Genomic DNA, 13543 nt, shown 5'->3' on the forward strand with positions numbered 1-13543 from the left:
ATGGAAAATGGAATTAAAAGATAGTTTATTTAGGTACAAAAAAGATTTTGACATCCATGTGTCAATTTTTCATAATATAATTTTCCATGAACTTTTTGAAGTATCATCAGACTTCATGAAAAATGCATATTTTGTTTTTTAATTTTATCTATTTGAAAGTCAGAGTTACACAGAGAGAGAAGGAGAGGCAGAGAGAGAGAGAGAGAGGTCTTCCATCTGCTGGTTCTTTCCCCAGTTGGCTTCAATGGCCAGAGCTGTGCTGATCAGAAGCCTGGAGCTAGGAACTTCTTCCGGGTCTCCCAGGTGGGTGCAGGGGCCCAAGGACTTGGGCCATCTTCTACTGCTTTCCCAGGCCATAGCAGAGAGCTGGATCAGAAGAGGAGCAGCTGGAACTCAAACTGGCACCCATATGGGATGCTGATATGGCAAGTGGTGGCTCAACCTGCTATGCCACAGCGCTGGTCCCAAAAATGCATGTTTTTAATAAAAAACTACGCATGGATTTCAGAATATTTTTTACCAAAATAAATGTATTCTAATTCCATTTTTCCACAAACCTTTTGATGTTCCCCTCCACACACATATATGACCACTTTTTTAAAAAAATGGGAAAAGGAGATGAAAGATTGTGAATGGCATAGGCAAAACAAAGGAGCAAAATTATTGAACATTAGAAATAAAGCTGAAAGCACTGCTTTTTTCTTCTGGCCTTCAATTTCAGGAGTGTGTCAATTTGGTTTAAGGTAAAAGTTGATTAAAAAGAAACGTGAATTCATGTGAGGTTGGGGCCAGTTCCTCCTCACCTCAGAAGTCAAAGGAGAGAAGATGGCAATAGAACTTCCTTCTGTTTTTTCTCTTCTCCACCTCTAGATGTCTCTACACATGAGTGCTACACTAAGTGTTTTTTCTCAGTGGCTCCTGTGGGTAGGTTGATATCTAAAACTTCTAGAATCAGCACTCTGTCTCTGCAGGGTAGAAAGAAAACCTGAAGTTCACCAGAGTCCATCACAAGAATCTGTCATCTATACTCATACTTAGTTTTGGGTGTGTGAGAATCCTCCCATCTAAGTAGCTTTAGTCAGTCACTAATAACAAATTCAGAACTCCCAGTGTTATTAGACATATAAACTATCTTCTTAGCACCCATAACATGGCGAGGAGTCTTTTTTTTTCCCACAGAGAAATCCATTTTCTGAGCTCTGCCCTATGCAGTCAGGATCAACAATGTCACAATTAGCACACATACACACACACACACAATTGCCTTTAATGAAGATTTCCAAATTGCATCACCCACATCTTATCCTAACATATAGCTACAGATATAACTTTAACCCGAGCTCAGGTGTGTACCTGATGTGTGTACCCACAACTAGTGCCTGATGATGTGCATGGCTTCCAAGTGGGAGTAAGTGAAAACTGACAGGTAATTTGGTAAAGATTACAAATGCTCAATTACTAAATCTCTGGATACTTGAGAGTTTATCACATGACCGAATCCTGTGGTCTATGAAAGTCTATTTAAACCCTAAAGTCAATGAAGACAAAGAAGGGACTGCGACCCAATGACAGCAGCAGAGCCTTGCACCAACAATCGGAAGGTTCGTTTCAGAGCTTAGTGTGTTTCTAGGGAAACGAAGTTGAAAGGAGGACTTGAATCAGGAGTAAAACAAATTCTCCATCCACGTTGTTCTTGGACTTTTAAGAAAACAAAAATTGAAAGACTATCTTGAAAAAAAGTTAATATCCAAATAAGTGGGTTTGATTTACTTGCATATTCTAGCTTTTCCTGTTTTGAGGAATTTGGCAATATTCTCATTTTTAAAAATTAACCATGGTTCTAAGAGTTCTTTTATTTACACTTTCATAGGAAATCAAGAAAGTGATCAGAAGTCCTAGAGCTATCGTGGTCACCTATTTTCTGACCAAAGAAAGAGAATATAAATGTAAATATCCTACTTTGGAGAGTTGCCTAGAGAGGTAAGAATCCCAGCGTTCTGCTTGTCACATTACAGAATTTATTTGTTGCTTTCTTGATATGGTTTAAGAGGAAGGAAGACATGACTGAGGTTGACCTAAAAACAGAGGACTCTGCAATGAATTCAACACAGGTCAGTGAAAATTAAACCTTTTTTCTCAAAGTTCAGGCAGATTACCTTAATTTAGCTCATTTGTTTTCTCTGAAATAGTTTTTGTAGTTGTGTAACTGACTTAAGATTAGTATTGTTCATTCTGTCTCTAATGCTGTCAGACCAGATGCTAAGAATGACTGAAGTCGTTTTTACAACAGTATGATTTGCCACTCGTGTCTATTTGAGTAAGCTGATGCTCTATATTTCCATTTGTAATAGTTTGGAATTAATTGTTTCTCTTTTCATGCCTTCTGTGTTATCACGCTGAAATGACAATTTGTGAAATATATGTGTTAAGAATGATGAATCCCAGTATTCCTATCTACAGGAGCCATGATAGGCAACAACTCAAGGACTGAGCTTCCTGTAAGCCAAGACAGTTTTCCTTACTTTTACTGAAGCTAAGAAGTCATGATATTGTCTGTGTGCTCATTTTTTTTGCAGAAATCAGGTTAAAAAAGAGAAAAAGGGAAAGAAAAGGAATAAAATATCACAAACTGCTTTACAGTAACAAGTAGTCACTTAAAATTCCAGTACAGTTCATTCATAAAATTAATTTTCTATATGTATATTTACACTGATATTTGCATATATATTCATATAAAAATTTACATATATGCATGGTAATGAACACTTTAAGTTCATCAGCTCATTGAAACATTGTCAACAAGAGAGAAAAGTTAGGATCGCTTAATTCAAATAAAATATTGTCAAATGGGAAAACTTATTGTATTAAGTGATTAACATTTCTCTCTTGTCAAATAGAAAATCAAAGAAAATTCAAATCTCATATAATTCCATTTGTAAAATGAGTAAACATATTTAACATAGACCATTATCTTACATATGATGATAGACCACTATCACAAAAATGCCTTTATGAAATATTGAGAACTTTTCAGGAAATTTTGTACTATTTAAATGCTCTTCTCCAAAGATATGTGTATGGACACAGTGAGCTTCAAAGAAACGGTAATGCTGAGCATGGCACAACATCTGTGGCTGCTGAGAGAATTACGTTCTTTGGCATATTGGGAAAAACTCCATCTTCAGCTTCGTCTCTCTCTCTATGTGCACATGCATTCATTTGAAAAAAAAATATTTTTTTTCTTTTTTAAATATTTTATTAGCATACAGAGAGCAGACTTCATGTGTTTCAAAGATACAATTCCAAGAACATAAGGGTACTTCCATTCCTCCTCATTCCTTTCTTTTTAAAAAAATTTTGCCCAACATATTTTCAATTTGCTTTATAAATTTCAGAGTATTTTAGGCATGGAAAGCCAAGACACTATGGAAAAAAAAAAAGAGGACCTAAATGAAAGATCTCTGCGAGTGAGATCCCAGTAGAAAGAACGGGCCATCAAAGAAGGAGGTACCTTTCTCTGAAGGGAGGAGAGAACTTACACTTTGACTATGACCCTGTCAGAATAAGATCGAAGTCAGCAAACTCAAAAGGCTTCCAACCCTTGGTAACTCATGACAAGAGCCTAGGGAGATTACTGATGCCATAAACAAGAGTGTCAAATTATTAAGTCAACAGGAGTCACTGTGTACTTACTCCTCACGTGGGATCTCTGTCCTTAATGTGTTGTCCAATGTGAGTTGATGCTATAACTAGTACTGAAACAGTATTTTACACATTGTGTTTCTGTGTGGGTGCAAACTGTTGAAATCTTTACTTAATATATACTAAATTGATCTCCTGTATATAAAGAGAATCGAAAATGAATCTTGATGTGAATGGAAGGGGAGAGGGAGTTGGAAAGGGGAGGGTTGTGGGTGGGAGGGAAGTTATGGGGGTGACAAAAGCCACTGTAATCAATTAACTGTACTTTTGAAATTTATATATACTAAATAAAATTTTAAAAAAATTAAAAAACATAAAAAATTGCAGAGCACAACTTGATTCGATATAGTGAGGCTTCACACTTTGTATCTCATGCACAACCACCTTTAAAACCATAATGTGTTCAAATATATACAAATAGCCATGCCAACAGGTAAGTATAACCACAACATAAGAGATATTGATATTAGCTGTCCCAAAAGTGAAAGTAAAACATCTGTGTAACTTTTGAGACCAAAAATGAAATTTTTCAAATCATATGTTAGCATTCATAATAACACCTGGCTTTTGTTGTGTAAAGTAGTGTTGCTACACAGCTCTATGAAATGGGAAAATCTAAGTTGCTTCTGTTCTTTGCAATCATCTACAAAATAGCAGGAGAGAATGGACTTTTACCTCCATCAGTTAAATCTTAGAGTGGAATATTTTACATCATGAATATTTTACATTGAATTAAAAACATCCACTAATAAATACTGGTTTTATTTTTTCAGATGCTCCATATGTCAACCACCGCAAGTAAAACAATGGAAAGGATGAACAACGTAACAGAATTCATCCTGCTGGGCCTCACCCAGAATCCAGAACTGCAGAAATTCCTATTTGCTGTGTTTTCAGTCACCTACTTGATCACACTGGCAGGTAACCTGTTCATCGCAGTCACCATCTTCATGAGCCCAGCCCTGGGCTCTCCCATGTACTTTTTCCTGTCCTATCTGTCCATTATAGATGGTTTCTACTCTTCTTCCATAGCACCCAAAATGATCTTTGACTTGGTCTCTGAGAAGAGCACCATCTCCTTCAGTGGATGCATGACTCAGCTCTTTGCTGAACATTTCTTTGCGGCTGCTGAGATCCTCTTGTTAATTGTGATGGCCTGTGACCGCTATGTGGCCATCTGTAAGCCCCTGCACTACCTCACCATCATGAGCCGACCTGTGTGTGTCTTTCTCGTGGGGGCAGCTGCAGTCTTGGCGTTTATGCATGGAGGCATCCAGATTTTGTTTATGGTCCAGCTGCCATTCTGTGGCCCCAATATCATTGACCATTTTTTGTGTGACTTAATACCTCTCCTCGAGCTGGCCTGTACAGACACTCACATCTTGGGACCCCTGATTGCTGCCAACAGTGGGTCCTTGTGTTTCCTTAGTTTTTCTATGCTGGTAGCTTCCTATGTCATCATCCTGCGCTCTCTGAGGACTTACAGCTCTGCAGGTCGTCAAAAAGCCCTGTCTACCTGTGCCTCTCATATCACTGTTGTTGTCTTATTCTTTGTACCTTGTTCATACCTCTACCTAAGACCCATGGCCTCCTTCCCCACTGACAAAGCTGTGATGGTGTTTTGCACCCTCGTGACACCCATGTTGAATCCTTTAATCTACACCCTCAGAAATGAGGAAGTGAAAAATGTCATGAAGAAGTTCTGGGGGCAAATCTTGAAAAGTGATGAAAAGAAATCTTTTTTCCTCCAAACTTAAACAGTTTGTCAGATGTGACCGTTGTAATCCTCTCTGTGAGATTAAAGCAAAACACTGTTGTGGAAATGAAATCATAAATAAAGCAATATTAAGATTATAAAATGTTTTCAGTCTCATTGTTTTGCATTCTCAAACTACCAGTGCTGTTCCATCAAATCTAAGGGCATCTGCAATATAATTAAATTCTGAATAAAAGAAGGTATAATCATTAGTCATTTCTATGTAAATACACACAAATTAAACAACATAAAATCTCTTCCAATGTTAATATCATTAAATAATATACTTCTAAGCTGAGAAGTGATGTGAGGTTTATTGTGTTATATTATGGACAAACATTAATCACATTCTCATATTGTGTGTTCTTTATACGTAAGGTAAATCTAATTGTTTAGTTCACACATATACTAATATTTTGTCATTTATAAGTGGACTTATTTCACTACATATTATGTTCCTAATACATGTAGAGCACTATTAAATTCCATATATGAAGACCAAAAGCATATGGTCCTTGATTTTTAAGAATATTCTAATATTCTAACAATGTTTTATATTCAGATTATTATAACATTTGAGGGTAACTATATCTTTAGTACATAATAGTTTTTAAAATAAGTTACATTGCTATTTGGGGGAGGAATAAAAAAGAAAATGCTGTGATTTTAAATAATATATATTAATTCCACATTTACAGAGCAGCTTGAGAACTTTCTACTGCAAATCTAATCTAGACCATGTTTTTTAACATATGCTTAATGAATATTAAAGAACCAATAATGAAGTTATCAAACAATCAAAATAAAATAAGAGATTATCTTAAAGAATAAAAAGGTAATTTTGTGTTAACTCTCCAGTGGAAAGGATGCAAGAAAGAAGAAAATGGATTGATATATCTGGAAGGCTAAGATGAGGAGGGAAAAATCAAACTAAAATAAAATCCATATACAATTAAAATATATTTTTTGCATGAAATAAAATGTTTGTTTTCAGTGTTTGCAGTTGGCTTGGTGGTTCTGCCAATCAGGCTTTGACTTGCCTTCTTTGACTGGGTTTCCTAATGAATCTATAATCAAGTAGTGGTCAGCAGCAGGCTAGCTTGTCCAAGATGGCCTTAAACCTCTTGGCCAGGATAACACGACAGGTAACTATTAAAACTGGAATTCTTAGGCAAAAATTTCTAGTGAGATTTGACAGAGATTTATTGTTCTCCTTTCCTGTCTGAGTGAACTTTTTATTAGGATCCCAAACATTGCTATGATTGGAGCTTACATACCTATTAAGGCAGAGAACAGTGCCTGGACCCCATGATAGTTCTAGGAGTAACAGCACTATTTTAATTTTTAAAAAATTAAGAACCAAAATCTCATATTCAATTTAATAACAAAACACCATAAAACATGATTATTACTATTTTTGTAGAGGAATGACCGCAGAGGACAAGAGTACCACGGGCTCACATAGGTTACACTGTCTCCCTTCGGTGAGTATGACACATAGCAACAGAAATATTCTTAAATTCTGTAGCTAGAAAGATGTTTTTAAAAAAGGATAAATTTTTCACTTTATGTTTCTGTGTGGGAGCAAACTGTTGAAATCCTTACTTAATGTATACTAAGCTCATCTTCTGTATATTAAGATAATCGAAAATGAATCTTGATGTGAATGGAAGGGGAGAGGGAGTGGGAAAGGGGAGGGTTGTGGGTGGGAGGGACGGTATGGGGGGGAAGCCATTGTAATCCATTATTCGTACTTTGGAAACTTATATTCATGAAATAAATAAATAAAAAAAAAGAAAGAAAAAAAGGATAAAGAAGACAATAAAGGAAAAAATTGTGCAATAATAGGTGAGCCATCTTTAAGAAGTGCTTCCATCAAAACACACTTTATTCTATCATCCTCTATCTGATGGGGTTGGGGCTAGCATTGTGGCCTACCTGGTGAAACAGCCACTGGTGATGCCTGTATCTATATGAGCACTGGTTCAAACCTACCTGCTCCACTTCTGATCCAGCTCCCATTTAATGTCCCTGGGAAAGCAGCAAAAGGTGATCCATTTGCCTTGACCCCTGCAGCTCATGAGAGATCTGGATGAAGCTCCTGGCTTCACCCTGGCAAAGCACTGGCCATTGCAGCCATTTGGTGAGTGAACCAACAGGTATTAAGACCTCTGTGTATGTATGTGTGTGGGCCTCCTTCTCTTTGTAAATCTTTTTTTTTTTTCACTTTTTAAATTTATTAAGAGAGAACAAATTTCATGAATTACATAGCAACAATTCCAAAAAATACGAGGCATTTCTCACTCCTCCTTCCTTTATTTTCTTTTTTTTTTTAACTTTTAATTTTTTGCAATATTACTTTCACTTTACTTCAAAATCACAGACCCAATGCTCCTCTAAAAAAAGAGCTCTGGCCGGCGCCACTGCTCAATAGGCTAATCCTCCACCTGTGGCGCTGGCACACAGGGTTCTAGTCCCAGTTGGGGCGCCGGATTCTGTCCCAGTTGCCCCTCTTCCAGGCCAGCTCTCTGCTGTGGCCCGGGAGTGCAGTGGAGGATGGACCAAGTGCTTGGGCCCTGCACCCACATGGGAGACCAGGAGAGGCACCTGGCTCCTGCCTTCGGATCAGCGCAGTGTGCCGGCCGCAGCGCACCAGCTGTGGTGGCCATTGGAGGGTGAACCAATGGCAAAAGGAAGACCTTTCTCTCTGTCTCTCTCTCTCTCACTGTCCACTCGGCCTGTCGAAAGAAAGAGAAAGAAAGAAAGAAAGAAAGAAAGAAAGAAAGAAAGAAAGAAAGAAAGAAAGAAAGAAAGAAAGAAAGAAAGAAAGAAAGAAAGAAAGAAGGGAGGGAGGGAGGGAGGGAGGGAGGGAGGGAGGGAGGGAGGGAAGGAAGGAAGGAAGGAAGGAAGGAAGGAAGGAAGGAAGGAAAGAAGGAAAGAAGGAAAGAAGGAAAGAAGGAAAGAAGGAAAGAAGGAAAGAAGGAAAGAAGGAAAGAGGCCGGCGCCACAGCTCACTAGGCTAATCCTCCACCTTGCGTCGCCGACACACGGGGTTCTAGTCCAGGTCAGGGCACCGGATTCTGTCCTGGTTGCCCCTCTTCCAGGACAGCTCTCTGTTGTGTCCAGGGAGTGCAGTGGAGGATGGCCCAAGTACTTGGGCCCTGCAACCCATGGGAGACCAGGAGAAGCACCTGGCTCCTGCCATCGGACCAGCGCGGTTCGCCGGCCACAGCGCGCCAGCTGTGGCGGCCATTGGAGGGTGAACCAACGGCAAAGGAAGACCTTTCTCTCTGTCTCTCTCTCACTGTCCACTCTGCCTATCAAAAAAAAAAGAAAAGAAAAAGAAAGCAAGATCTACAAGTAAAAGTAGGTAGACCACTTTTCTGCTGGAGTATAGACAAGGGTTATAGACAACAGTCAAACACAAGATGTCAGTTTCGCTAGTAAAGAATATTTAAAGCTTAACCTCATCAGACTTCTAGCCTTTCAGCTTCCACAAGTCCCTGTCTGTTTCCCTTTATATAAACACAATATTGAACTTCTTAAATTTTTCTCTTTGCTTTTGAATTCTCTTCTTGAAACCCTTCAGCCTCACTTTTTCATAGTCACTTGAAGGTAGGCTTTCCTTCACAGGCAATAGAAGTGCCATGGGGTCCAGCTATCCCACTATTGCATAAATATCCAAAAGACATGGAATCATTTTAGCAAAGTAAAAACGTGCTACCCCTTGTAATTGCAGCACTGTTCACAATAACCAAGATATGGAATCAACCAAGGTGCCCATCACCAGATGAATGGAAAAAGAAAATGTGACATATAAACACAAAAGAATATTATTCATCTACTAAAAATATTAAAATTTTGTCATCTGCAGCAAATGGATGGAACTAGAAAACAACATGTTAAGTGAAATAAGCCAGGAACAGAGAGAAAAATATCTCATGTTATTCCTCATATGTGGAAGTTTTACAAAGGAATCTGAAATCAGAACCGTGATCACTAGACCCTGGGAGAGATAGAAGGAGACAGATGAAGTTTGCACAACAGGCACCAAATCAGAGTGGGATCAATCAAATAACTGGTGTTGCATGGCACAGATAGGTGCCTACAGCTCAAAATACTTTTATGAGTAATGGAGGAGAAGAGCTATGGGGCTCCAATCATAAAGTAGTGTTAAGGAAGGGGAAATATTGCTTACCCAGATTCAATCAGCACACATGGTGTACAGAAACCCTCTAGATTCTAAAATCCTTAAAGCTTTAAAGATTATGACAAAATTAAATAGTTTTAAGACATATTTATTTATGTTTTTTTTAGCTTACAGATTTTTTTAACTTTTATTTAATGAATATAAATTTCCAAAGTACAGCTTATGGATTACACTGGCTTCCCCCCCCATAATTTCCCTCCCACCCACAATCCTCACCTTTCCTACTCCCTCCCCTCTTCCATTCACATCAAGATTCATTTTCAATTCTCTTTATATACAGAAGATCACTTTAGCATACATTAAGTAAAGATTTCAACAGTTTGCTCCCACACAGAAACATAAAGTGAAAAATACTGTTTGAGTATTAGTTATAGCATTATATCACAATGTACAGCACCTTAAGGACAGAGATCCTACATGAGGAGTAAGTGCACAGTGACTCCTGTTGTCGACTTAACAAACTGACACCCTTGTTTATGGCATCAGTAATCACCCTAGGCTCTTGTCATGAGTCGCCAAGGCTATGGAAGCCTTTTGAGTTCACCAACTGTGATCATATTTAGACAAGGTCATAGTCAAAGTGGAAGTTCTCTCCTCCCTTCAGAGAAAGGTACCTCCTTCTTTTATGGCCCATTCTTTCCACTGGGCTCTCACTCGCAGAGATCTTTCATTTAGGTTTGTTTTTTTTTTTTAAGTGAGATTTATTTATGTTTTAATGGAGGCTTAGTTCATAAATTTATAGAACGCACCATAGTCCATTTCACACAATAAATTAGACCATAATATCATACACATATTTTGTGAATACTTACATATTCTTTTTCTTGAAGATTTATTTATTTGAACATCAGAATTACACAGAGAGTGAAGGAGAGGCAGAGAGAGAGAGATAAAGAGAGAGAGAGAGAGAGGTCTCCATTCACTGGGTCACTCCCCAATTGGCTGCAACAGCTGAAGCTGGGCTGATCTGAAGCCAGGAGCCAGGAGCTTCTTCTTGGTCTCCCATGTGGGTACAGGGGTCCAAAGGACTTGGGCCACCCTGCACTGCTTCCCCGGGCCATAGCAGAGATCTGGATCAGAATTGGAGCAGCTGGGACTTGAATCAGGGCCCACAGGAGATGCCAGCACTGCAGCAACGGCTTCACCAGCTACGTCACAGCACCGGCTCTGAATGCTCACATATTCGAAAAACAGGCACACATATAACATTAAGGAACAGAAGGACCATACTGAAGAAAAACAGAAGAACCATTTAGATCAAAAGGCAGGATTCTGCCTTGATTACTCACATATTTTCAGCTCTCTTGTGTCATCTATTTTTGTTCCCATTAACTAAGGCACAGATCCACTCACAAAAACTATTTTGGAAGCGTCATTGTGCATAGGATGTATTGGAAGAAAAAGTTGCTCTAAAAAGTATCTTCTACCAGAGAAATCATGCCCAGAATTGTTTCATGCTACATCTGCAAAAGTTGTACGCTCCTTGCCTTTAGGCAGGTAAAAATAATTTTTCTGGGAAATGTCAGAAAATGATGTAAATGGTACCCCTGGGCCTGCAGTGCACAGCAGCCTTGCCCTGGGATGATTCTCACTCCTCAAAGCCCTTTCATTCCTGGTTGCTCTCTATTTCTCACTTTGACAAGTCTGTCCTGATTCCATTGCTTGGGTTCCAACAAAATATTTAGTTGTTAGGCCTTTCATTTAAATGTTTAGTGCTTGGGTCTTTTAGTTACCTAATCTATACCTGAAGATTTGCAGATAATCTTCTAGTAAATACCTAAATTTATGGATCCATATATTGTAGTGTTTTTACATTGACTAGAAATGATCCTTGTTCAATGAATTTGTAAATGCCAAGAAAGAGAGGTTAGTCCTCATTTATTCAAATACAGATCTTTTGTGAAATAGAAATCATTAAAGATTCCAGAAAACAAGGAGCACAAAATATATCGAAACTCATGCATTCTTACTTCACTAATCACTTTGCACTGGTCACACATGTTAAGATATGAAAAGATTTTGTGTTTTTTTCAAGATTTATGTATTCATTTGAAAGTCAGAGTTACACAGAGAGAAGAGGGGCGGAGGGGGGTGGGGTCTTCCATCCCATGGCTCACTCCCCAATTGGCTGCAATGGCTAGAGCTGTGCCGATCTGAAGACAGGAGCCAGGAGTTTCTTCCAGGTCTCCCACATGGGTGTAGGGGCCCAAGGACTTGGGCCACCTTCTATGCTTTTCAGGCCACCGCAGAGAGCTGGATGGGAAGTGGAGCAGCTGAGTTTCGAACCGGCGCCCATATGGGATGCGGACGCTGCAGGCCAGGGTGTTACCCTGCTGTGCCACAGTGCTGGCCCCATAGATTTCGTGTGTACCTTCTCTATTCACACAAATTGTTTCCCAAGACTACTGTTTGGCTCCAGAGCTTCCGCATGGCATTTTTCACCTCTGAATTTCTGAGAGTATAGATTAAAGGGTTTAGCATGGGTGTTACCATAGTATAAAACACAGCCACTGCTTTGTCAATGGAGAAGGTGATCATGGGCCGAAGGTATACAAATATACATGGTACAAAGAACAGGATGACTACAGTGATGTGGGAGGCACAGGTCGAGAGAGCCTTTTGCTGTTCTTCAACTTTGTGAGCCTTTAGGGAGCAAAGGATGAGAACATAGGAGGTGATAAGAATGGAAAAGATGATCAGACACATCAGTCCACTGTTGGCTGCAACAAAGAGTCCAAAGATGTGAGTGTCAGTGCAAGAAAGTTTCAGCAGAGGGAAAAGGTCACAGATGAAGTGATCGATGATGTTGGGGCCACAGAAGGGTAACCAGGCCATAAAAAGAATTTGAATCAGAGCATGAAGGAATCCCCCAGCCCAGGCCAGGGCCACCAAGAGGCCACACATCTGCCTGTTCATCGTGGTCATGTAGTGCAGGGGCTTGCAGATGGCCACATAGCGGTCATAGGCCATCACTGTGAGTAAGATGATCTCAACTCCCCCAAAGAAATGTTCCGCAAAGAGCTGGGTCATGCACCCACTGAAGGAGATGGTTTTCTTTTCGGCTAATAAGTCAAATATCATCTTGGGGGCCATAGTAGAAGAGCAGCAGCCATCTATAAAGGACAAGAAAGACAGAAAAAAATACATGGGGGATCCCAGGGCTGGGCTGGTGGTGACTGTCACCACAATGAGTATGTTGCCTACCAGGGTGAGGAAGTAGATGATTGTGAACACAGCGAACAGGAGTTTCTGCATGTCTGGGTTTGGTGTCAGGCCAAGCAAGACAAATTCTGTTACGTTGTTCATTTCGTTCATGAGCCCAGTTTGACATTTGCTTCATGGATTCATCTGCAGATAGCACAAGGTTGCAGTTGTGAAGGACACAAGCAACTAATTTCGGTTAGGAATGTTTTCTGGAACACTGATGGAAACCCAAAGCAGACAAACCCAAGTTATAAACTTGGCTCATGTTATTAGTCATATAATCAACATACAGCCCTCTTCTCCCTCATAGACACACGCACACACACACACACACACACACAAACACACACATTCGTTGGTACACATAAGCCTTATTTTATGATGTTGACATGTCAGGCACCTGTCTTCTAGTTATATCTGTCTGGAGATTCTCCCAACCATTACCATTATAGATATTGTTTACCATAAAAATCATACATGCAAAGAAGACATGCAAGGAAGAGCAGAGCCTTGAATTCATGAACATCTATGTCTTATTATCTGTTCTCTAACTACTGTGTAGATGAAGCAATACCACAGAAGAGTTTATTATTCATGTTATGTTTAACGTGTGTCTTGATGAATATAAACTATCAGGTGAGTTCAGTCTGAAAGTAGGGAAGAGGTAGTCA

The 13543-nt window shown here is 39.4% G+C and overlaps 2 protein-coding genes across 2 annotated transcripts; one reads left to right on the top strand and one right to left on the bottom strand.

Annotated features, from left to right (window-relative positions):
* The first annotated feature begins 4508 nt into the window (after positions 1 to 4508).
* LOC100350060 (olfactory receptor 4C45-like) lies at positions 4509 to 5459 on the top strand. Its single transcript, XM_002708876.3, has one exon. The coding sequence runs from the start codon at positions 4509 to 4511 to the stop codon at positions 5457 to 5459; it is 951 nt and encodes a 316-aa protein (XP_002708922.3).
* A 6585-nt stretch (positions 5460 to 12044) lies between these two features.
* LOC100349811 (olfactory receptor 4C5-like) lies at positions 12045 to 12983 on the bottom strand. Its single transcript, XM_008272497.4, has one exon. The coding sequence runs from the start codon at positions 12981 to 12983 to the stop codon at positions 12045 to 12047; it is 939 nt and encodes a 312-aa protein (XP_008270719.3).
* Positions 12984 to 13543: the final 560 nt, after the last annotated feature.

This window comes from Oryctolagus cuniculus, chromosome 1, assembly GCF_051225735.1.
Source record: "Oryctolagus cuniculus isolate XC-2025 breed Fujian yellow rabbit chromosome 1, ASM5122573v1, whole genome shotgun sequence".
Taxonomy (NCBI): Eukaryota; Metazoa; Chordata; class Mammalia; order Lagomorpha; family Leporidae; genus Oryctolagus; species Oryctolagus cuniculus.

Bases quoted from the DNA above. Each gene is read 5' to 3' on its own strand.
- LOC100350060 (XM_002708876.3), top strand. From the start codon at position 4,509: ATGGAAAGGATGAACAACGTAACAGAATTCATCCTGCTGGGCCTCACC.
- LOC100349811 (XM_008272497.4), bottom strand. From the start codon at position 12,983: ATGAACGAAATGAACAACGTAACAGAATTTGTCTTGCTTGGCCTGACA.